At 38.2% G+C, this 26,549-nt stretch overlaps 1 protein-coding gene across 6 annotated transcripts in view; it reads right to left on the bottom strand.

Annotated features, from left to right (window-relative positions):
* NLN (neurolysin) overlaps positions 1-26,549 on the bottom strand; it is a 56,125-nt gene that overhangs the window by 29,132 nt on the left and 444 nt on the right. For 5 of the 6 annotated variants that reach the window (XM_032675489.1, XM_032675488.1, XM_032675484.1 and 2 more), the window contains exons 2-5: positions 12,737-12,993; positions 10,218-10,366; positions 4,746-4,853; positions 2,334-2,436 (exon numbers count right to left, since the gene is read on the bottom strand). In XM_032675489.1, the coding sequence (XP_032531380.1) occupies positions 2,334-2,436; positions 4,746-4,853; positions 10,218-10,366; positions 12,737-12,993 (617 nt within the window). Of the gene's footprint in view, positions 1-2,333; positions 2,437-4,745; positions 4,854-10,217; positions 10,367-12,736; positions 12,994-26,216; positions 26,389-26,549 lie in introns of those variants that run through there. The other variant, XM_032675487.1, reaches the window with a different exon arrangement.

Here is a 26,549-nt window from a genome sequence, read left to right as displayed (position 1 = left end):
TTATAGTTCTATACTTTTTTCTTTTTGCCTAGTGAATTTTCCCATACCAACAGTCTCTTGCTACTAAGCTAAGACTTCGTTGTTAGGCTAGCCCGAGCCTTAACGACTGCCCTACTGAAATGCTAAATAACATCGGCACCCGAGCTAAATTGTGTAAGGGAAACTCCATTCCCTCGGTAGCCACTGTTGGAGAGGGAAGGGAAGCCTCAGTTGTTTTTTTTCTCTGGGGATGGCTCTTTAGTTCTTCCCTGACTCAGAGAGTGGTGTGGATGGGGGGTTCATTTTTCAGCCGGGTCACTGGCTTCTTCTGGCCCCGAGGGAGGTCCTAGTTCGCCTCCGATTCCTCACGTCCTGCTCTGCCTGGACTGGCCTCGGATTCATCGGAAAGCGGACACCACCCGCGAAGAACCGCTGAGGGGAAAGGCGGCCTTTCCCCTCCTCCCTTCCTGTGTCGGTGGCGTTTGCACCCATTGACGAGGAAAGGTATCCCAGCCAGAGACAGCCTTTGACAGCATGAGTGTACAGCAGGAACCACCCTTTGCCCTTCTCCCTTTCCCCTTCGGTGGTGGCCCGCCTCGCCGGGACGCGCCTGGGACCGACCCGGCTGCCTCCCGGGTCCTGCAGAGGGGGCGGCACCAGAGCACGACAGCGCCCCCTGCCGGCCATCGGAGAGCAACTGCAGCCCCCATTGCTCCGGGTCCAACAGCGCCCCCTGCTGGCCGTGAAACACCGCAGCCCCGCCTCCCGAGGCGCCAGCGCCCCCTGCTGGTCGTGGTTATTGTTTTCGGTGGAAGTTTGATTATGGAATTGTTGCTTGTTCTTTTATGTTACATATCATGGCTGGGCTTCGCGAACCAAGATTTGGGAAGGCACTATCCACATTTGCTACAGGAACGCTGGTGGCTTATGAGGCCAATACGTGACAGACATATCCGATTGCAAAAGGCACAGCAGAAAGACTCCTTAGATGGTGTATTCTGCAAGACATGATTCTTTCTGCGTTGCCTTTTCTCCTCAAGAGTGATCCTGCGTGCGTTCTCAAAGGAAGCAGTAGCGTTATAGATGGTGTGTCTCCAGGCCTCCCAATTGGAGGCCAGAGTAGACCAGTTATGTTGATCAATATGGCCAAGGCTGAGATGTTGTTTCAGGGAGTCCTTGTATCTCCTCTTCGGGGCTCCTCTCTTGCGGCAGCCGGTGGCAAGTTCACCATAGAGCAAGATCTTAGGGAGGCGGTGGTCCTTCATCCTGGAGACGTGCCCTGCCCAATGCAGTTGTGTTCTCAGCAACATGGTCTCAATGCTTGTGACTGCTGCTTGTTCTAGAACAGATGTATTGGTCACAAAATCTGACCAGTGGATGTTTAGGATTGTATGGAGGCAGCGTTGATGGAAGCGTTCTAGGAGACGCAGGTGGTGGCTGTAGATGACCCATGATTCGGAACCGTATAAGAGAGTAGACAACACTACGGCTTTGTAAACACTGATCTTGGTGCTTTTCTTCAAGTGTTTATTACGCCATACTCTTTTGTGGAGTTTTCCAAAAGCACTGTATGCCTTTGCTAACCTGTTGTCTATTTCTTCATCAATCTTACCATCCGAATGTTACATACATATATTTAGTAAAGAGCTGCTATTTTCTTTTCCACACCTTTTCAACTGAAGCCTCTTAATTTTGAAGTTATAATTACTCAGAGGGAGGAGTTTGGTTTTTCTCCTATCCCACCCTCGTTAGCAAACATTTCTGTCTCATTAAACTGAGACAGAACAATTAAACAATTATTTGCTAAAACTTTTTCAAATTCCACCAAGCAAAATAAAATTTGGAAACGCTTGCAAGCAAAAGAGAAATACATGTAAGGCTACCAGAATGACATTAAAGAATCTCTAATGTTATTAGAGCATATTTTATGCCATGCCTTTCAAATAATGAATCCCCAAATTTTCTATCACATGCAATTTCTAGCTTAGTTTTTAAATTACTGAATTAGTTAAAATATATTGCAGGACAAAAAAGCTTTTCCAATACTTACAATGAATGTAATACATAGGGAATTGCTTGGTGGTGGAGAACTGATAAAAGGAGCAGAGTTAAGTTATGCTTAAAAAGGAGGACCAATTTGATGCAAGGCAAACACTTCAGGAAGCAAAAATCTATGCAGACATTATGAAAACCTGCAAAGGATAACACCAAACTGACTCTGGGGAAGGATTAAAAAGAAAACAGAGAAGACTGGAAAACAGTCAGAATTTCCCTTGATCTTACCATCACTCATGGGGTCAAAACCAGCTACTCAAGTAAAACTGGAAGTTGAAGAAAGCAAGCATACCACTTACCAAGTTCTTCCCTAGGAAATACAAGAAATGTGTTCTCCTCATTCAGGTTTTTGTTAAAGTCTATACACAGCTCATTCATTTTTTTCTTCATTGTCTTTATTTCCTGCATTGAGTATAAACTGAACTTAGTGGAAAAACAAAAATCAAAGTTGGTAATTTCTATCCTCCACATGAATAGTATTTCACTTTTTCCAGCTAGGCTTTCTACTAGCTGACAGTAAATACCAGCAGTGAGCAAATAACACACTGCAGGTAGCATCATACTTCACTCTCCATCAGCCTCCCTTTTATGTTTCTTTTGACCCTTAGCAATATTGTTGCCAAGGAACCCTGCATCAGGGCTATCACTCCAACATTCTAAACCCAGAGGGGACTGGACGGATTAAACACATTCACTGAACAGTTTTATGTTCTAACATTCAATTATTTTCTTTTATTTGAAAAGCTAAACTACAATTTTCAGTGTAAAAATACCCACTGAAATAATTGAGAATGAAGGGAGCAAAAATGCATTCAACCTACTGAAAAACGCTGCTTTGGAATTGTACAGGTATGGTATGACAAAAAGAACAGAATACCCCCACAGCATAAGACCACTCCAAAACCATTTTTAAAATCTGGACATTCATCCATCTGATGAATGAAACATTTTCTAATATATCTGAAACATTTTCTAATATATCTCACAACAAATTTCTATACCTTACAGTCAAGTTCAAATAAATACAGTAGTTACCAGTAGGAGAATGCATACACAACAAAACCCCAAAAAACAACACCTTGCCAAAGACTCCCATCAGCCACTTTTTTTCACCTAAATATAATTCAACTATTGTCTCCTAAGGAATTTCAAAATATCTTTAGAGGCATCAGTTACCCTTAAACTATGAAAATACACATAAAACTGTTCTCGCGAACTGAAAGATGTGGACGAAGAATGATTATTTTCTACAAAGGGTAAAGTCTACTCAAGAGTCAGAAATAAAGGTTGTTACATATATATGACTCAGAATTTAAAGAGAATTATGTTGGCATCTGTAGAAGGCTAGAAGATAAGGGGCCTATGGGTATGCTTGAAATACCGATACCAAGATAGCCATGGAGCCAACCAAGGACTGTTAGCAAAAACAGTCAAGGACTTTTGCTAAAAAGAACAAGATGTGGCTGGAGAAGGGGCCATACAGAATAAGGGCAGCCCTGTTCTGGGACAAACATCCTTGTTCTGTCTCCTGAAGATAAGCACAACACAGTACAGCAGAGGCACAGAAATGAGGTGGAGAACGAGACTGTAGCAGGAGGGGGATCAAGACCACCACAGACCTCCAATGCCTTACCCATTTCCAAAAAGGTCTAGAAGAATGGACTATGCATGACGACTAATTCATTCAGAAAGTGCAAAATTTATCTCTAGGGCACGGGAAACTTATCTGTACAAACTTATCTGTACAAAGTACACTCACCAAGCTCCAGGACTCTGGACACCTTGTCAGTTGAATTGATGCTGGAGCCCAGATTAGTGATCTCACTCTCCCTTTCTCCTTTCTCTTTCCCCTTCTTTAATTCATCTCTCTCTCTGTATTTTCCCTTTCACTCTACCCCTTTATCCAAAACCCACTGCCATATGCTTATACTAGGGCGTCAGGGACTAATACCAATTTCCAAGCCAAGTCTGTAATTTACTAATAAAACTTCGTAAGCTTTTGTGGACTCTGATTTTGTCATTCCTTTCAACCACAAGCATCTACAAGTCTTGGGTGTTCCCTTCTCCTTGAGGATGGGATGCCATAGCATCTCAGATGCTGTCAATTTTACTTCATGATTTTTGGAAGTGACAATTGCTTTCATATGCATGAGTAAATCCTCTCTTAATGGAGCCAAAGTTCTCAGAGTCACTTGTTTCCTCCCTTTAACCTACTTCAATTTTTTTTCAGGTGAAATGCTAAAATCCTGGATACATTTTACTACAGTTGTCAATAAATGAAATTAAAATAGCTGTGTCTTTGCAACAGTTATACATATTTCTGAACCTAAGTGCAGACTAACTTGTAACATTTTTTGAGAGGTCTCTTTGCTAGGAATCTTATTTAGGCATTTTCCGTAATCAGAATATATAACAAAACTCTTCCAGCTAGGCTTCTTTTACTCTCAAAGGCTAAAATGTGATGCATACCACATCTATCCACTGAGTACTACATGTGCCTAGCAGATTAAAAACCTTAACATTTAAACACCTTAAAGTGACTGAAGTTTAAAGGATGGATCTGGAACTAAGAACAGTTAAGATCAGAGCAGTAATTCAGCAGGTCCAAAAGCATGAAGTTCAAATACACGCTTAGTACAGCTAACCAATCATAATTTTATTCCTTCAACAGTTTATAACCTTTGCTTTATAAACAAATGGTACATATTTACATTCAGTACTTCTTTAGGAAGATGGAGTCCATTTCTTTTTCCCACTTGGACTGATTTCTCTAGATATCGCTTTGTTTCAGGCTTTACATTTTCAAGATTGCAGTTTTGCTGAAATGACAGAACAGAATACTTGAATTAACAGAGTTTAAGAAACATAACAAACATTAGAAGGGTCTGAACAGAGTTGTTCTTTAGAGCACTGTCACAGTAAAAAAGGAACATGCCTTTTTAGTGTAAAGGACTTCCTCAAAATAGTTACCTTACACAATAGTATTCTTATATTGATGCAGAATGGTTTTAAAGTATTTTTTTTTTACCGAGTAACTGAGCACTTTTACATGCTGTCATCATGGCGAGCCATTTTAGTTTTCACTCCAGTGCACTTCAGCTTTTTCTGTAGAGATAGCTTTCTTATACACACTTCAAGAAAATCAGTGGTATAAGGTAATACTGTACCTTAGAAGTCAGAGGGATTGAAAAAACTCCCAAACGATTAGATGTGTCACTGAAGGTTATCAGATGGCATAATATTTGAGCATATACATCTTTTTTTTCTGAAACAATCAAGCAGTGACAACAAATAAACAGAATCACAGAATATTCTGAGCTGGACAGGACCCACAAGGATCATCGAGTCCAAATCTTAAGTGAATGGCCCATGTAGAAATCAAACCTGCAACCTTGGTGGTGGTAGCACCACGTTTTAACCAACTGAGCCAAAACCAATATTTCTGTGTTATGCCATTACAAAGACTCTTGAATCACCATTTCCTAAAGCATCAACAATAAGAGACAGGACAGTGTTTACAACAGAACATGGATCGGTCCTGTGCAAGTCTTCCTTCAAATTGACTACAGCATAACTGTTTAACTCAGAAACTTGCTATTTTGTCCTAAATTGAAAATAATGGTGCACACCTTTTAATTTTATCTTCTCTCATCTAAAAGGAACATTAAAAAAGTTATTAAGTTGGTAGAAAGGACATATTGTAGTTAAGTTCACGTTCAAATACGAAGTTATTGGAATTAGCTATGACTTAACAACCTCTCATCCGTTTACCTACACACAGATTAATGCTTGACTAGCATCTCTGAAAAGCACGGATGTTGAAACACGCAAATTTTATGAACGAGTCATACAATTGTGTAGAGCTGTCAACTAATGACTTGTCAGTACAGAATACCTCACTTCCTTAAATAGAAAAATTAAGAGACAGGAATGTAGCTGTATTCCAAGGAAAAAAAAAAAGTATAAATAAGAACTCTGAAACAGATTTTTCTGTAATTTAAAAATAATCTACACAATAACAGAAACAATATCTACTCCTGCCAGTGCCCTGCATATAAGATTAGAAAATTTGTGGAAATTGGTTTCTAGAACCATGAAAGAGTTTAGAATAGTTTAGTTTTGTTTTTACTCTGCGCCTAAAACTCTAATGCATATAACAGTAGTATACACGCAAGAATTTATAAGTCTGGTGAAACAAAATGACAGTTATTTCACTTTGTGATAAACTAAATCAATAGGCAGACTTAACGTAGTTTACTTACTGTCACAGGAATGATGAATATTTTTTTCTTTTTTATATTATGTGTTTACAGGTAATTTTTATAAGAATCCATATTTTCATGGAAAGATGATCCTACTACTATAGGTCACCACACAGCTGAAGTCAACGACGATTCAGCCAGGTGATTGCATGGAGTACCCCTCACTAGACCTATGATTTTTTTGCACCTAGCACTTAGATATCACTTTTGTTTGTTTGTTTTTAAATAAAAGGATGTAAATGGTAGAAATCTCTTTTTGGGAGGAAAGTAACTGAAGAAAATCATGACTCAAACCTCATATCTCCATTCTCATTCCCAGTAAATGTGTAAGGCAAGTCACACAGAATATTTCATAACACAAAGATAAAAAAAATGCTATTGCCCTACTCCCTCCAACACTTGAGTCTCCTGTTGTGTTTCTGGCAAATAACACTCTATGAAATTCTGCTGCTTCACGAAGATCTTCATGCTACCAAAAGCACTACATCTAGGAGTGTCAATGCTATAATACTCAGTACAAAAATAATTATAACAATCTAAATTAAATTCACATATTGTTTTTCCACTGGACAACCACAATTCCAGGGTTCTTTTTTCTGACCTAAGACTAAGCGTGATAGAAATAGCACAACTTCAAAATGACAGAGGTGAAAAATTCAGACACTGCCACTATATTAACATTTATATTAGGCTAACTGTGCTGCAAGATTCAAAAACAGAGAGGCTGAGGAAAAAAAATTAAGTATGCTAAACTCTACAAAAAGCCAGTGCTTTTAGTACAGTAACAGTTTAAGACAGAGGATTGTGAAAAGCCTCACTGAGCTATTGAGGCACTATGCTGGATCTTCCAGTCCTTCTATTGGGCCTATGGAACTGTCATGCTCCTGAAAATTTCCCAGGCCCAAATCCAGCAAAGATTTTAGGTGGAAGAAGGGAATTCACAAACACTAATTTTAAGCCCTTAAAGCCAGTCAATACTGGCTCCTCCTAAAGCTAAGACAGATGAAGATTCTTTTGGGCAAAAAGAGAAGAAAAACTAAGTGTTCTTCATCTTTCTCTTGACAACTATACATTTCTCCATACACTTTAACACTAATTAGGCTTTGTAAAGTTTATCTGCATCACAGATATGCTTAAGGTAAGAATGACACACATTCAAAAAGACGTCTCAGGTCTCTATGGATAAGCAAGCCTATAAACCTTCACAAGCACAGGAACCAAGAGTGCTCTGGGGCCATCTCTGAACTTTGGTCTGATCAAGATGGTCTTCATCACCTGTATTTTCTCTGATGAACAATTTCCACAATAGAAATACTAATTTTGAGTATACTACACACATGAAAGGTTGGAACTCTCCAGAAGTTTTAGAATTGTCATGTTTGATGATTTTATATACCATTTCATACTTCTTTGAGGTAACATGTTACCTTCTTCCAGGAAGAAATCTTCAGGCAGAGTAAGAAACAAAACCTACCTGGAATTCCATGAACAAAGCCTGCAGCAGCAGCTGTTTACAACAGGCTGTTTCCTGAGGGCATGTGGGTGGAGAAGACTGGCAACATTCTTAAGCATGCCTCTGCTAGTCAGCATGTGCAGATATCAGGAGTAATAAAATTTAAAATTATACTTTCACTAACGAAACTCACTTTTACTCCAAGTTTCAAACCTCAAAATTACAGTTTTCCAATGAATAAGATCTGAAGCATATTCAACAACATAATTTTATGCAGGAATTTTTTCCCCTAATGTGTCAGGAAAAGAAAGAGACTGCATTATTTTAATATTTTCTCAAATTAAATACAAAACCCTCAATCATTTTTCCTCGATCAATAGTTCTTAAATAAAGCATAATCTAGAAAGAATACTAAACAGTTGTTAGCTTGTAAAAGTTTAGCCCTCATTAAGGGGAGCAAAAACATTCAGGATATCACTGTGATCAAGCAGATTTACTAGTCTCCTAGTGGACTGTGTTATAAAGAACAGGGAAGTGTGAGGGCCCTCATTCTCCTCATCTCATTTTAATTTGGCCACGGTGCAGGACTGAATTCATCTACCTGAACCATTAAATCCCCAGTGAGACCATGAAAAACCTGATTCCATGAAAATGTTTTAATGCCTTATTTGAACTGATAAATTAATTTCAGTAGAAGTTTCAAGTCTGTTTTTCGAAGTTCTTTTTTTATGTGTTTTTTTAATGTATTCCTGGAGCCTGACTTTTTAACTAGGAGATTCTAACAGGAGAGGGCATTAGAAATTCAGCAAAAATTAACAAAAAATGTATGATTTGGAAACAGCAAGATTTCACCAGTCTGGCATTATTGGCAATTTTACAGTTGTGCTACGGCAAAACTGCTACTACTTTAACAGTTATTATGAAGCTGATATACGCTCAGAGGTTGCATCTCTGGAAAACTAATACTAAAACAAGCTTGCATGCTGCAGTTAAGCCAAAAATATCTAAAAATACTGAATGGAGATTTAAGCAACAATTCTAACTGTCATAAAGGCCAAATATTGCTGCAAAGGTAAATGACAGGAAAACACCAAACGAAAGAGTTAAAAAATTTTAAGAAAGTAGTAGTAGCAAGTAACAGTAATCAGTTTTCACTAACTACTGTCAGATATGCTTGTAAATTAAAAATAGATAGATTCAGAGATATCGCAGATCTGCCCTAAATGTACTTGCATATATTACACTGGATGTTGGGGAAAACCACAGCAAATAATAAATACATATCAAAGCATTTAATTACTAGCCACAGAGCAGGGGAAGAAGAAAAAAATCAACATAAAGCACTATATGCCAACACACAACTGAATGGGGCTATTATATACCTGTACAAACACATAAGCAATAACCAGCTAGAGGAGAACATTTGAAAGCTTCCCTGGAAAAGACAGCAAAAGAAGACAATGGTATTGGAAGGCACTTTAATAAGGCACTGCAAGCATTATTCTAGTTCTCAGTCAACACTGCAAAAAGCACAAACAACAACTCCAAGAAGTAGGGGCTCCAGTATCTTATTAGCATTACAAGAAGGTTAAAAGTTAGTGGGGTTTGAAAGGGAAGATTCACATGTAAACCATAGGAAAAAAAATAGTTTTCATATTTGATAGCTTCCTTGTATTATCCTTAAATCAGACTTTTGGAAAATTATTACTAAATGTCACTAGATTTGAACAAAACCAAATATTCTTCCCATTTGAGCTACAAAATAATTAGTACAAATGAAGAAATACCTAAGGTTATATATACCTAAGGGTGCTCAATTAGAAGAGAAGCTAAACAGAAAAACAAAAGGGATAGAAACTAGTTCAACAGGAAAAGCATTTTTTGACATAGTTTTATTTTGTGGTCAAAGCAACTGATGAGCAAAAGTATACAGTCTAACTGTCTATAATGAGCAGGTCAAAAGAGGTAATTTCAGAGGTCACTCCAAGTTATATGTTCTCATTAATCTTCATAACTTAAAACAACTTCTAAATTTAAAATTCTTAACTATTTCAACACAGTGTAATTTTGGACACAAATTGAAAAACAGTATAAGCCAATGTAAATACACTGCTGTATTGCCTCTTCATTCCCTCTTGGAATGAGTTCAGGGAGCTCAGCCAACAGAAAACAAAAAAATGCTTCTCCTGATAGGTTTCCTTCTGTTAATTTAGCTTCCAGCTTAACCAGCTCATTGGAAGACTAAAGATAAAATGGAGAAAAGGATACAGAGACCTAGATATGGCCTGCAAAGAGTGGAAGCACCAAGGTAGATTGTTTTCTGTTGTACAGCTGTGTGCCACTGGAAAGATTTGATTGGCATAGACAGAGAGGAAACACAGAGTGCTTTCGAAAAGCACTGTGTATAAGAACAAATTTTAGATACATTTAGATACATAACAAGTTATGCAGACATCACCATGATTTACCTGTAAATAAACAATCTTCTGAAACACATCTTCTCTCATGCTCATCTCCACATCGAAATTAGAAAGCTTTTTGTCAGCTTCTGTACTTGCTAAGCGTACCTCTTTGTCAGGTGAAACGTGCTGGGGAAAATCCAACATGCTTCTTTCCACTGTTTAAATAAGAAGCAATGAACACAGAAGGTTAGACATGCCTTAAGGATAAGGAACTTTCCCCCTTCTGACATTTACAGAAGACATAAGAAACAAATATCCAAAGCAACTTGACACTTCAGACCAGGCTTGAAGCAAACAGTTATTACATACACAGTAAAAATGAATAGGCAAAAGGGCAAAACCACACACCATAGTAAAAATAAACACATTAGAGAAGTTATCTATTACCCAACCCTAATTATCTCATTGTCTTCCACAAAATCAACTGAAAGGTGTATAAATATTATACAAATAGTTCATCTTCCAGAAGTCATGTAAGTGAAGACTGACATTGTTTCATAGCTGGCACAGATGCTTCCACGTTAGCACTTAAAGTCAAAAGCTCTGAATCTTTCAAACATGCCCATCTGTCCTGAAGTTATTTTTATATTGTTATGGGCTCAGTGTCAAATCTCCATGTACTGCACTCTTCTGTGTTTAAGGCAAACACAGAAGATACTATGTATTCTGAACTTTTAGAAATTAGAAGCTGAGTAATATTATTTTTTTAGAATATACTTTTGAGATTAAGTAAATCCTTGCTTATTAAAGGAATATTACATCTTATAATGAGATTGAATAGAAATCCTGAAGTAGAAATCAATTCAATTAATTAAAAATCAGTTATAATGTCTCTACCCTTTACCTCTCCAAAACTACATTTTAGAGTAACAACATTTTAGCAACACCATTTTAGCCTGATTTAAAGCTTTGTAATTTTATGTAATATGCAGTTGTTTTATCAAGTCCTGAGATACTCTCAGCCCTTCAGAAATCTCTGGAATGCAAACATGGGCATATGGTTCTTCTTGAAGTCCATAGGAAACTTTCCCCTCCACATCCTGCCCTCATGCCAAAATGTTTAAAAATGATAAGGTGAGTTTAGGCAGTTTCCAACTGACTTGTAAGGCCTGCTGTCATCTCTGTTTTTTGGGATAATAATTTCTAATTACTAGGGCAGGCCTTTCATGTGGAAGGAACACACTGGCTTTAAATTCTAAGGTTCTAATGGAAGTCTTGCTGTGGTAATACTTATTATATGCCATGGGCTATTTCACAGTAAGTCATGATAATGTCACATATAGCTTTGAAGATTAGCATTAAAAACTTAAACATGACCCATTATGGCAATAGCATGTAGTGAAAAAAGTATATTTCGGATCAACTCTTAGTGGCTATGCTGAGAAGCTGATAGCCATTATTTTCCACATCAAACAAGTGTTTTCTTCTAATTTATTTAAAGAAGAGAGTTTTACGCCTTGGTGAAAAGGCTTACAAAAATTATACCAAATACATTGGTACAATTAAAACTGAGTCTGACAGGAATTTGTCTGAATGAAGATTACTCAGTCTTTCTGCCAGCATAAATTCCAGCCAGTTCACTGTATGTGCCTAAACTGCAATTTTAAGTAATGTGAAAGCCAGACTAATATTACAGTACCATAATTTGAGCTGCAGGCTGATCTTGTTTGCTAGTCAAAGCTTTTCCTCCAAGCCAAGGTTGCTATTTTCAGCACTTCTGTGGCTACTGCAGATTTTTTAGAGTATTTAAAAGAACTTGACATTTATTACACTGAGTGCTTTGTAAGTAATGCAGCCACCATCTGACAGGTTTTTCAAAACAAAGCCACTCAAGACAGGGTTCATATTTTTCCCACTCCTCTGACTGACAATTATTAACAAATTACCTCTATAAACTGTTTTGACCATCAAACTCCATCCATACACTCACATGTCTGGATAACTCAGTCAGAACAATCTAGATGTGAGTGTATGATGAACCTCTCCCCGGATCCTACAAGGCCTCGCAAGCCATAATACAAAGGTAAGCAAGTAAAGCAGTCTTCTTTCAATAATGCATTCAAAAATTCCTTCATTCTCAACCATCACATTTTCTCCACTAGCGGTTTACCAACCTTTCCATTGCTTCATTTGACTCACCTGTCTCAGATTCTGCAGTGTCTGAAAAAAAGCACTGCTTACCAGGTTTAATGTATTACACATACCAAAGACACTGCACACTGTCCCCTGCACAGAGTTGGAAAAGAAATCAGGGGACCAATGCAGTTCTCTGCATGTGTCAGACATCAACAGCACAGTTTAGTCAATCCTTGTTTTTATCTCTAGAATAAAGGAGTAGAACTTTGTAGCTGATCATGTTACATATTGCTGAGAGGTCCTGAAAGATCATTATGATCAGGCCTCTACACATTCTACACAATAACAGTAGGGATCAAAATTGTAAGCAATTACTATTTTTTTCTCACTGTTTCTATATGCACAGATGGAATGCCCTATAGAAAGAATCACAAAAAATATACACTAACCTGCATATTCCACTTCTATGTCTGCCAAAGTCCGTACAGTATTTTCATGTGTTACTTCTTCAATATCAAGCATCCCGACTCTGTCATAGACATGCTTTGTCTTCCTGATAAGTTCTTCTGTTCTTGCTCTAATTTCCTCTGGTGACAGGTCCCATCTCAAAAGGTTTCGGCCTGATGCTATGTATGAAGAAGCCTTAAGCTGGCTAGTAATTTCTGTTCCTAATGTCATCCTCGACACAAGCAGTGGCCCAATGGACCTAGAAGTATAAAATTGATCTTTGCATAGCAAGGTTCTAGTTCAAGAGATAATGTACAGTAAACATTAAAAAACCCAGCATCAGCATATTTTTAGAAGCAAGAACAAAGTCCTTTTTAGAGCCATAGCTTGTCCAGCAAGATGTTACTTTTATGAATTAAGTCTAATTTTAAATAAATCTGCCTTCTATCTTTTCCATTTAGGGTATGACTAAGTGCAAACAGGGATAAAACCTTTGCTATTGACCAAACCATACAGATTAAGCTACTAGTAGTAGTACTTCTAAGAAAAAGAGAATTGCCGTTACTGAAACTTCACAGATAGTACTTGTATTTTTGAAGTAAGGAATAAAACCCACATATTGATTTGCAGATGATGAACAAGAAGACTGCAAAGATGCACAACATAAGACATAAAACATATCACCTGATCATGTTCATTATGGCAAATAATTTTACATTTATACAGGATGTCTGCAACATAATCAACGTGGAAGGAAAACTTCTAGTTGTTACTCACTTGCAAATGTATTCCTTTAATTGTTGTGGATTTTAAATAGACGGTTTCACTCTTTTGCCAGAAGAGGCATATATGTTTACTGCTTAATGGAATTTATGTACTATTAAACCTGATTATATAAATCAACTGTATTTCAGCTTTAGCTAGGAGAAAGATTTACATATGCAACTGATCTTAGTGCGCTAGGCAATCAATGGCTTTGACAGTATTAAAAAAGTGACTTGCAGCAACGAATCCAAACAGGTTAAGAAGAAACTGGCTTCAGAAATACAAGCTTCTACCTTTCCACTGCAACAAACCAACACTCAACTTGGTTGTACAAAGGAGAAGGATATAGAATCAGGCAACTGACTGAAGCGGGGCTAGTAGAAACCCACAGAGCCAACAAGGTGTCCACCCAGTGACTACATCAGTAGCTCAGTTATATATGAAGTAGTTGCTGAGGAATAATTTGATGATAATTAAAAGACAGCCTGCATTCAAGGTGTAAAACTTGCTGCAGTGTTTACTATCACAGGAAGATCACAAGAGCATCACATGAGAATCTCTGCCTGTCAGAGACTTACTGTCTTCCTATTTCAGCCACATAATTAAAAAAAAAATCTTATGTTGTTATGTAATATTGACAACTTAAAATTTTCAGCCATAACTAAAGAAACACACAGAGAGCTTCCTACAAAAAGGGATGCTTAATTAGCACTGTTTTTACATTAAGTAACTTTTTCTCTTAATGCTAGCCACTGTATCTGTATTGATTTTATTGTAAAATCTGACTGGTATGTCCATAAATGAATGAACACGTTCTGGCATACAGTGCAGAGAGCAAGAAGGATAGGCAATTTTTGACTGAAGGAATAACAAAGCAGAAGACTGAAATGCCAACAAACTAAAAAGGGCTGCACACATGGCTTCTGTTTGAAGGGAAGACGTTTTGTTAAAAAAGGGAATTTCCGTAGAAATAGCTTAGCCAAAATTATTTTTATGCAAGGCAAAACCAAAAGACAACATTTCTATCTACACTTTAAGTTGAAATTTTATTTTCCTTATTCTTCAAATCCTTCCATAGCAATGTAGGCAAGTTGTTTACTCTTCCCTTCTCCTGGGAGAAAGAAACATCAGTGTCCAGAAATACTGATGATTTCACTTAGAAAGTGAAGTCTGAACACAGAACATTTGTTCCACCTCTGTTCTTTCTCTCTGATACCAACTGACTTCTGGCATTAATGCCTTAGTAGCTTCTCTACTGGACTACTGACACTTGGAATCTCAGAAGTCTACAATAAATGAAGCTGTTCTCATGAAAGCAAAAGGTTAAGTATTAGCATGCTCAGAATGCATTAGTTTCCCATCTCCAAAACCCACTGAACTCTATCTTAAATCTACAAATCCATTAAAGAACACTACTTCATTAAGTCACAAACAGATTCCGACTGGACTGCCCTCTGTCTTGTTTTTCACACATTGCTAGCACAGCCCTAGTACAGCCTCTTGGAAGCTGAAGGGGAACCTCCTCAAAAATAGTTCAAGGCTCTGAATTCTATCCCACACCACCCACCCCAAAGAACATCAGGAAAAATACACTGTATTCTGAATTAAGGTCAAAATAAAAGAGTTAAAGGAAAACAACAGCCTGAACAACACAAAAGTATGCTAAAGTGCAAGACATTAAACAGATGCTCTTTTTTAAAGGGAACCTACGGCTTTCTGTCATTCAGTATCTTCACCTAGATGTGTAGAAAATAGAGCCCTGTTGTCACTGACCAATTACATATTATCAAAACCAAACACTATAACAGGTACAGGACCAACAGATTGCATTCACTGCAGCCTGTCCAACTAGATTCATTAATAATTAAAGTTGGACTGAGTTCATAAACTTGAATGCAGGGTCCCTAATTACTGCACAGCACTATTTTAAAATTTGACTTAAAATTGATTTTTTTAGTATATTGTCTAGTTGCATTGAGACATACACATATAAATTTGACAGCTGTATAAATTATCACCATAAATCCCAACAAGTTGTTGTCTGCCTGTTGGAAACAAGAAAACACAGACCAGCCCAGTTTTGAAATGCCAATACCTTGTCTCCTGCTGATAGGATGAAGCAGTCATTTATGTATATTATTTTTAATAATAATAGGCAGTACAAACTCAGAAAGACCCAAGTTTTTCTAACTGGCCAAATGAGCCTTCAAAAACTGTAACACAACATCTCATATAACACCAGTCACTACATGTCATGCTTCAAATAACCTTTTACACACATGTTGGTACTGGCTACCAGTCAATCAGATGTCCTTGTACTAAAGACCAAATTAACTGACATCAGATTAATGCAAACAGCGTGCAAGTATATATATATGCACAGGTGAAATTTTGGCCATTTCTTTCACGGATTAGTATTTTGAATTATTTATCCATATAAAACTATAAAGAAATAAATTCCCAAAACTTCATGTACCATACTGCAATAAAATTGATAATTTACTAACTTTACCTTATTTGTTCAAGAAAGAAACAAATAAACAATGCCAATATTAAATTCTATAAATAGACTACAAAGAAACAAGAAAGAAGAATATAACTATAGTAGTAGGATGTTCAAAAACGCTCTGCAGTTACATTTGTCATGTTATTAGAGAGAAAATACTAAATTGTATCACTGAGGGAATCTTTAACTTCCCAGATATAAACTGGAAAATAAATTCTATTAATAATGGTAGGAACCAGATGGTTTTCTTCAAATACTGAACGAAGAGGACGGAATTATTATTTTAGGCTTGCTTTTGGTAAACAGCAGTAACATTAGGGAAGAGTCAACTACTGCTTAGACTGAGCAATCAGAAGTTGATTCAGTTTAAATTAGATGGAAGGATGTGTGCCTTGCATTGACTGCTGCTAATGCCTGAACTGTCAAGTTCAAACTGTTTCAGCTATCATGCTCAATTTTCTGTGGTGCAGTGTAGAGCACTAGATAGATGTAAACAAGTCTAGGTTAAGGATAAGGTTCATGTCCAGCAACAGTATTTCCTTAAGACATTCTTCTGTCAGTGTTCCACTCTCTGTTGCTCATTTGTGTCTTTGTACACCACTATGTCAATGGCAGCAGCATAACTGTTGTTAGGGTCATACGTTGAAAAGATTCAAGACAGCATACAGGTGAAAATAGAGCGGACCAAAAAAATTCAGGGGGGACAGCTTTTTTTGAGCTAATCAGTACCATCACCTATTTGATGTATGACTTCAAAACAACTGTGTTGGGCTAAATGAAAGCTAAAAAGTGTCAGTAGCCACTTAAGCCTGCACTAGTGCTAGAAGCACATATGAAATGTATGAACTTAGTCTAGCAAAAAGAGTCTCCTGATGATTGCTCTCATTAAGCATACACGATCTTGTAGTAGTTTAAACCAAGTTTTCCCCCTGCAGTTGAAAGTGGTAACCCCCAGGGGGTGGTAACTCTTGAAGTTTTGTCCAATGAGTGCTTCTACAAAATATAAACATATCACAACCAAACGGAAGAGAAGAGTTGTAGTTTCGGGTTGTTGAAGAAGTAGCCATGTTCTGACTGTCATGAGGAAAGGGGCCTGGAGCCCCTTGGGGCCTTTGGGGCCCCCCAGCCCCAGGCTGGGGGAGCTGCAGGGACCTGGAACAGCATAAAGCTGGGCTAGGTGCCTGTAGTTATGCCGGGAGATGTTTTCTCCACCGTGGGCAGCGGAGACAGAGCAACAACAGCGGTGGCAGAAGCAACACTGGCCAGAGAAGGTGGCAGAGAGCCAGGACAGATAAGAACTGAACTAAACAGCAAACGGTATGCACTGCAGAGAGGACTCCTGGAAGGAGACAGAGAGCCAAGAGAGAGCCAACAGCAGCAGATGAGAGCAGAACTAGCTCTACAGAGAGAGTTGGGGTAAGAACTGAACCAAAAGACCCCAGACTCCTTTGAGACCCCTCTTTAAGTCGGGGTGGTGGACCCTTACTGATTAGAAGTCCTAGATGGAGTATAGGAGCTAAGCAGCTCAGTCGTCCTGAGAGCTCAGCCAGGACGGTGTGTGGAGGTTGACCTTGAGGCCCTCCCTTGCTGCAAGCTACAAAGAAGCTCACAGCCATCTTCAAGCAGGGTACAGAGGCTCTGCAAGGAATCTGAATTCCCTGAAGATACCAGACTGTCACGAAGACCCCCTGTACTTCGTGATATGACCGTGGTGGAACGACCTTTGTCTGGGGTGACGTAGCCCACGGAAGACCCCTTTGCCTGCATCAAGGGGCCGAGGGGGATACCCCCTCGTGAGTGCTGACAGAGATCCAGCTATGAGCTGCTGCAAGAAAAGAAGAGAGAGAGAGCCTGCTGCCTTAGAGACATTGCTGCTCTGAAGAAGGGATCTGTCCTTCTTCCCTCCTGGACTTTTATTTGGAGGGGAGATCAGATCTGATCCATTGTAAATACTTATGTCATGGTAGAGATAGCTAAAGTTGTATATAATGTATTGTAGTATTTATTTGTACAGTCATTGTAATATATTCCCTTTCCCCCCACTTTGAGTCTGGTGTGTTTTGTCTGGAAAGAATCATCCCACATTAGGTTGAAATGTGGGAGGGGGGATGGAGCTAGGGAATTGGATTTTGGGGTATCTCAAACCATGACAGATGTAAATGTCCAGAAGTTTAAAGAGCTGTTGATGCTAAAAGGCAATACTGACATAAGAACAAATTAGAATAAATTGGTCAGGAATACATGTAAACCGGAATTGCAAGACATTTGTAACCATCAGGGCAGTGAGATTCTGAAACAGATGCCAAATAAGCACCAGCAAGTGAAAACATCTCTATTTATAACATGGTGCTTGACCAATTAATAAAATGCATAATGTTACTTGGTTACCTAAGATAGTATGAGACTAGATCATCCCAAATGCCCTTCCAGTCCCTATGCTCCTCTGAGGTCCTTCAAAATTAATGCACCTTTATTTATATTGCATTTTTATAATAAATATGTAACTGGCCTCTGCAACTCGCACTGGCCTTTTTCTGAGGTGAATACTACAACATCTAATAATGTCACTGGAAAGGCATACAGGGCAGACTATATATTATGTATTTGCATATATATATTATGCATTTGTGCACTGCTTCATCCATTTATGAGAACATTGGGAAGAAAGGCACACAAAGTTTGGTTTGGACTTTCAGCTAAAACAAAGAGTATAACAGAGGCAGCTGTTTTCACAAATTTTGGTATTAATCTACCAATCCCAAAAGCAGTAAGAATGGTATTTTTTACAAAAGCAGAGTAAGTTGAATAACACTGAAAAACTTAGTAGCTACTTCTAAAAGAGGTTTTTAAAGAACAAAGCAAAGCCTCTAAGTTACTGACTGCAATCTGCACAATGTCAGGTAATTTCTTTTACCAACAAATCTACAATTTGATTACTTGATGCCTCTGGAAAACATAAATTTGATTTGATTTTAGAAAGGGGAAGAACCTTTAAAATACTCTATTGAAGCAATACAAACAACCCAATTGAATTTACAGACATGATTTTTAACTTGTGCAGAATCTTAAATATATTAAACATTTATGTAAGTCTGGTTCTGCTTATAAACATTTTCCGTGACTGAAATATGCCAAGCAAGCTTTTTTTGGCATGTTCCATTAACACTACTAAAATAAAACACAAAAGCCATGATCTGTGAAGAGAGAGAGAGAGAGAGAGAGAGAGAGAGAGAGAAAGAGAGAGAGAAAGAGAGAGAGAAAGAGAGAGAGAAAGAGAGAGAGAAAGAGAGAGAGAAAGAGAGAGAGAAAGAGAGAGAGAAAGAGAGAGAGAAAGAGAGAGAGAAAGAGAGAGAGAAAGAGAGAGAGAAAAGAGAGAGAGAAAGAGAGAGAGAGAGAGAGAGAAGAGAGAGAAAGAGAGAGAAAGAGAGAGAAGAGAGAGAAAGAGAGAGAAAGAGAGAGAAAGAGAGAGAAAGAGAGAGAAAGAGAGCGAGAAAGAGAGAGAAAGCGAGAGAAAGAGAGAGAAAGAGAGAGAAAGAGAGAGAAAGAGAGATAGAAAGAGAGAGAAAGAGAGAGAAAGAGAGAGAAAGAGAGAGAAAGAGAGAGAGAAAGAGAGAGAAAGAGAGAGAAAGAGAGAGAAAGAGAGAGAAAGAGAGAGAAAGAGAGAGAAAGAGAGAAAGAGAGAGGAAGAGAGAGAGAAAGAGAGAGACGAGAGAGAAAGAGAGAGAAAGAGAGAGAAAGAGAGAGAAAGAGAGAAGAGAGAAGAGAGAAAGAGAGAAAGAGAGAAAAAGAGAAAGAGAGAAAGAGAGAGAAGAGAGAAAGAGAGAGAGAGGAGAGAGAGAGAGAAAGAGAGAAAGAGAGAAAGAGAGAAAGAGAGAAAGAGAGAAAGAGAGAAAGAGAGAAAGGAGAGAGAAAGAGAGAGAGAGAGAAAGAGAGAAAGAGAGAAAGAGAGAAAGAGAGAAAGAGAGAGAAGAAGAGAGAAAGAGAGAAAGAGAGAAAGAGAGAAAGAGAGAAAGAGAGAAAGAGAGAAAGAGAGAAAGAGAGAAAGAGAGAGAGAGAAAGAGAGAGAGAGAGAAAGAGAGAGAGAGAGAGAGAGAAAGAGAGAGAGAGAAAGAGAGAGAGAGAAAGAGAGAGAGAGAAAGAGAGAGAGAGAAAGAGAGAGAGAAAGAGAGAGAGAAAGAGAGAGAAAGAGAGCCATACCTTCAGGGGACATACCTTCAGGATAGCTGCTCTTACTAACACAATGAACACCTCTTTCAGTTAGTAACTTACGGTATGAAATATGTTGCCAGTTTAAAATTAAGAACATCATTTTGGTCTTTTTGTCCTTTTAAACAGCGTATCTTAAATAACACTTCCATGTCTTAACAGGCTGCAGGAGAGCCAGTACTGCTTGCTGGAAACCAGCACCGTGCATGTGAAGATTGTATTCTCCCCTACAGGCAATCAACATCCACGGGGGCTCAATGTTTTCACTCCACCTAGCGGCCTCACCAAAAAAACCCCCAAAACAATAAAACACTAGACATGCCTTATTAAAGCAATAGAAAAGATGACACTTTGCCTCAGGACAAATTATTTAGTACTTGAATAATATGCCACATGTTGGCATTTCCCTGAAAGTCAGACTGAAGTGCTACCAAACATATATAACTGACAGCAGACAGGGATGGTTTAAACAAAGCTTTTTAACAGTCAAGCCTCACATGAAATGGAATATTTTTTTAAAATTTAAATTAAGAAGTTAAAAAGTACTTTAAAAACAAACCACAATGGGCATTCAATAGCATCTAATATAATGTACGCTATAGTTGGTCTAGGTTCTCAGGATGGATTTTAAGAAAAATTTAACGGGCTAAAATATTTGTATTATTTAGAAATTAATTCTTGCTTGCATTTTAAATCTGTCTCCATATTGTTTCAATTTTGACTCAAAGTTTCAGATAATAAGTAATCGTATATCTTACAGTAAAGCAGGGACAAAATTAACCAAAGCAAGCAGAGAACTGGGTAAACCAAGGCAAAAACAAGAACAGAAGGAAAAAAAAAAGTCCAAGACAGAACCAGCAAACAGTTAAATGGTTCAAAGCATTATTTAACTGAGCCAAAGGCATGAAACTAGTGTCCTACAATACAAGTCATCACTTTTTCCTGCTGGACAAACGCATTTGAAGTCCTCTTTCCCCTTCACTTCTCAGCCCTTTCATCTGTTTGGCTCTTGACATGTATGCAACAGTGAATACATGCCTTGAATTCCTGGGCCATTTTCCTTGGAAAAGTACTTGACTCTGTGTCAAGTGAGTGTATTTGGCACAGACATATCTCATCACAGCAAAAGGATGGCATGTTCAGTACTTCCTAATTTAAAGGTCTATAACTGCCATCAGAAACTGATTTTTTTTTAAGCAGCAGTTAAAGAAACAGAAGAAAATCTAGCACCTTTTAACACTAAATCTTAATTTTGTCACACCATCTAGAAAAAAGAATTATCTACAACTTAGTTCACTGTACACTCTACATTAACTATACTTTTAATCCCTTCAGATAAAAATTAGCAAGTTAAAAAGTCTGCAAGTTATGCAAACATCTTCAAATCTTTATTGATATATGCATTACCCTCATGACCTCACTATCTGGCAAGAAATGTTTACTGGTTTCTCCAACAGAATTAACACAAACAGAAAACTAACTGAAAAAGGTGCTCTGTAGCAGCTAATAAACAATCCAGACCTTAAGAGGGAACTCATACAAGTGCATAACATAATACAACTTACATATATTTTCTCCCCTTCCCCTCTCTGACAGTCTTTATACAACGAAATCTGGAAACTGGTCTGATTGATTTTCATATGAGAAGGTGTTTTCAACACAGTACTCTGCAGTGGAACACATAGAAATGTCAGGATACAGTTTCAGCAGAGTGTCTGATCTCTATGTTATCCATGGTTCTAAGGGGAAAAAAAAACCAACAACAAAACCCAAACCAAACAAAAAAATCCAAAAACCAACCAACCAACCAAAACTGAACAACAAAAATCCACAAAAAAAGCCCAAACCAAAAAGCCATACCCAAAAAAAGAAAAAAAACCCAAACCCAAAATTACTACTACCAGTACACTAGGCTTCACACTCATTCTGTGAACTGAATGCATTCTGTGTCACAGCAAACCTCAATCATAGCAACTTCCTTGAAGGATCTTAGGAAGGAATTTGACTTAACACCTGCATGCAGATAATAATTGTACCACAGTTAATCTGAGGCAGAAGGCATTCATTAGGGTTGTCTTTTTATTTGGTTCTACTATCAGGTAAACTGTGGAAACACAGCAGGAAAAAAAATTGCTTTTAAGGCTGTACAGCTCCTTCAGGTGCTGCTGCATAAACATATATTTCCATGATGCCAGCAATAAACAGCAGGTAAAGTGCATGCTGTTTAGTGCAAACACCACACACTTACTCCCAGGATAGTTCAGTACTTGAATGCAATCAGCTAATGCACGAGAAACACATTGTTGATTCCACTGGAAAATGAAGTGGTGCTGGAGGACAGAGAAAACTACTGAGGGTTTGTAAACACAAAAGGTTTTTGATTTACATCTGTTAATCAGTTCAGCCTACCATGGAGATTCACTTTGATTTCCCATTGATCTTAAGTCTCACCCAGTCAAAGCAATGAGAAATCTTCTCCTGCCATCACCAGTTAGTTGGAAAGTTCTATGTCTTCATAGCGGATGATGACCTAAGCTCACTCACTCACCATTTTAAACCAGTGATCTTCTTGGGAGACAGTGCCTTATGTCCATTTCATTGCTTGCAAAATCCCAAACAGCCTGCTCAACACCACAAATTAGGAACACAAATGAAGCCTGCTTTCTTCTCTGGCTTTTGAGTGAACAGTGATTTAATAACACTGAGTGCTTCCCAGGATAGCTACAGGTTATGTGAAAGGCTACATGTTCCAGCATGGTAAGTATGGCAAGAACTTTGTTTATTTAACATTCTACTGTAGAAATAAAAAGGGTCTCTGTTAAAGACAGAGCTTCTCTTAGAGATGGTATGAATAACAGAGATGCTGTATCATATTTTGCTCAGAAACAAGTAAAATTACCACTGTCCTCACCTTGCCTTCCCTAATCAAAACACAGATAACATGTACTAAAAACCAGCCTCCTCTACAGGGGAAAATTTAGACTCACAAATCTATTGGAATTCTTTGAAGGAGTCACAATCGACAGAGATCAGAAACTGCTGCTGTGAGATGAGAAGGGAAATCCTGTTACAGAAAACTGGCTAAAAGCTAGGCTGTTAAAAATGGCTGCTCATTGCTCTGAATGGATTTAGGTGACAGTGGAACCTTGCAGGGTTCCATGTTGGGGGTTTTGTATTTTTTCACATATTTATACTTCATCTACCAAAAGCTGGGATGAATGACATGACAAAACTTACTGATGATAATTTACTTAGGACAATGTAGTGTACTAAAGGCAGCCACAAAAAGATGAAAAACAATGTCACAATATAGAAAAGTTTAAAACCATTAACAAAGTGAATTTCAGTATTAGTAAATGTGAAATAATGCACACTTTGGATCCAGTCACTCTGGAGACATAACAGTTTAACAAAAGCATTAACAAGGAGGCATCTGCAAAGAACAAAATTATAGGATTTAGTAGAGGTGGAACAGAACAAAACGCAAAAATTCATTATACCACATGTGTTTCTGATCCTCTCAACAGATAAACTCTCATGTCTTCTGTTCTCCTACCTGCCCAAACCTTTATCTGTTCTACCAAGTCATAATGACTGAGAAACAATTACCTGCAGTGAGCAATATATTCCATTCAAAGAACAACTAGACTGGGATTCTTCAGAGCAGACATTTATATGATAACGAAGAGACGGATGGAGAGAATGGCCAGGAATAAATTTTTTTCCTGTCACTTCCAACATAACTGAGTAAGAGATCAAACACAGTTTTAGGAGGTAGTTTCAATATAAAAAGGTATTACTAGACAAATTTTTGTACAAGAGATCATACAGGGGAACTGGTTTTGTGTTAGGGAGTCCGCAATTCCTAGACTGTTCTGAAAACATTGTACTGAATGTTCATCGTATCTTCTATGCTTTCTGAGTTACCTGATCCCAACTCCTACAGAAGAAAGCTTGGACTTTTGAACTAACCCAAACTATTTAAAAGAAATCTTTCTAAGCCACATATTTCTTCCTTTATAGAGAGAATGACAGAACAGATGTGTTCTCAAAAGACATTAACTGCTTTGGTTAGTGAGGTCCAACTGGTTCTTTGTGGGTCAAATTCAGTTCACAAAATGTTTCTGGGCTCAACACATTCGTCTGAGCCAGTCCAGGAAATAATTTCTTTCCGCCAACTCTGTCTAATAGACAAATTGCTCTTTTGTAGCCTGCTGTGGTTAGAAAAGTGGTAGCTGTTGCTTTTGACCACAGGAAAAATTGCTGCTGCAATACACAGAAGAGGTTGTGCAGTCCATGGATCACACGAAAAGGGAAAAATGCTCCAAGTGTCCTGTCTTAGCCATTGCTGAAGTGCTGGACCTGATACTTCAATCAAAGCATAGAGACATGCTATGACGATAAGTATGAAATAAGAAAACTACTGTAAAAGTTCTTCCTATTTCTTTGCCCTCTGATGTCACTTCTTTTTCTGCTTCTTCCCAGCCTCTGTTTCTCGCTGGTTTTCTTCCTCATCAAGAAAAATGCCAGTGTTCAGAGTTTCTTTACAGTGATGGAAATCTAAAATTAAATCTTAAATATAAATTCTAGTTTTTCCAGAATCCATGTACATGTATTTTCCAATTCAAAACCGGATTTTGACATTTTCAAAGCAACGCTCCAGAATTCACAAATCCTAGACAATGATTTTAGGACACTGAAATTATTTAAAACAGTGTATCTAATTTTATTCAGATTTTTTTTTCCATTTCTAGGAAGAGCCTCATAAAGTAAACAGACCACTGGCTTACTTAAGTAATCTAGACTGGCTTTACCCATCTATATGAATCTTTGAATCTTCTGGATTCCAATAGGAAAAATATTTAATTGGGAAAAGTCTCCTTCCCAACATCTGTCTATTTTAAACAAAAGAATCAAACCTTAACATTATTTTATTTAATGTAAGGCATGATACTTGAAACTTGCTAAGAACTGTCATGTTTATCTCACGTTAAGGTGCCCTTGGGAAAAATAGAACCTTTGCTATTCAACAGTTCTGTGACCAATTCCTTAACTTTTGAAAGTTACAAGTCACTATTACTCATTCAAGAATACTCTCTTCTGTGAAACAATTATTTGGGCAAACTGAAATAATGACTTGGAGAAAAAAATCACAATTAACAAAGTGCAGCAACCACTCCCCACTATACTTATTTCTACTTAAAAAGGAGGTATCTTCAATGTTCAAATGCAAACTGTGAACAGAGGTAGACCTTTCAATTTTTATCTAAAGAAAAAAAACTTCCATACTCCTTTTCCTTGCCTTGCCTTCTTTTGATGGAAAAATCTGTAGGGTAAACAAAGACAGCCACAAAATATGGAAAACAGTGAAAATGACTATATAAAAAAAGGAATGTAAACCTGTATTAGGAAAAGAATATAGATGTGCACTTTATTCAGCACCAGAAAATAGGTCAATCAATTTTCAACAGCAGAAGCCTTATAAAAAGAAAATATTCTGGATCTTACTTTCTATCTGCTAATACCCCTCAATCCTCATTTGATGTGAACAAAGGCTGTGAAATAGAACAAAACCAGTACACTTTATGCAGTAAGTACCCAACTATCATTTCTCAAAAGTCCTCACAGGGTAACTATCTTTTTCATTTTACACTCAAATTCAGCTTCATTCTCATTACCACAACATATTCTCACTGTGACCCTCACACTACTTCCATTTTTTCCTTTCAAATCTGGTCTTTTGGAGAAATTGAGAGGTGAGCGTAAAAGCAATGATGCTCATTTCTCTGGTCCATCTAGAACTGACTACAAGCCTTCTTCCACACTGCTTTCCTGGGGTCCATTTAGTGCTTGTGTTCATTACAGAGAAAATAAGTAATGCCCTATTTTAAAGCCTTTCGATAGTATACTGGTACTCATCTCACCCTTCATACAACGTGTAGTAGTGATACATACACCTTTTTACAGAGCTACTATGAACACTGCCAGTCTCTCTTCACACACACCTTACTGCAGTCCCGCTGCTACAGTCTTCTCCTTCACTCCATTGTCTTCTTGCCCATTTCTCCTGCAGTACGTGTGCCACTCAGTGCAAGGATTACCAGGCGGACACCTCGTCTCGCCCGCCCTGCCCACCTGGAAGCCCTTCAGGACGGAGCTCATGCCAGGGAGGGCGGACTGCGGGAAACGCGCCAGGAGCTGAGGCAATGAACCCCACAGGTTTCCTGCCCCATTGTGTGCCCGTCCGCCCTCAGCGCCCCGCCCGCTCCGCTGCGGCTTCTCCCGGCCCGGGGGTCAGGCCCAGTTCCCAGGCCCGGCTCCTCGGACGAGGGATAGGG

This window comes from Chiroxiphia lanceolata, chromosome Z (genome assembly GCF_009829145.1).
Source record: "Chiroxiphia lanceolata isolate bChiLan1 chromosome Z, bChiLan1.pri, whole genome shotgun sequence".
In the NCBI taxonomy this organism is placed as follows: Eukaryota; Metazoa; Chordata; class Aves; order Passeriformes; family Pipridae; genus Chiroxiphia; species Chiroxiphia lanceolata.
The sequence above is the reverse complement of the archived record's forward strand: the minus strand, read 5'-3'. Positions and strand labels throughout refer to the sequence as shown.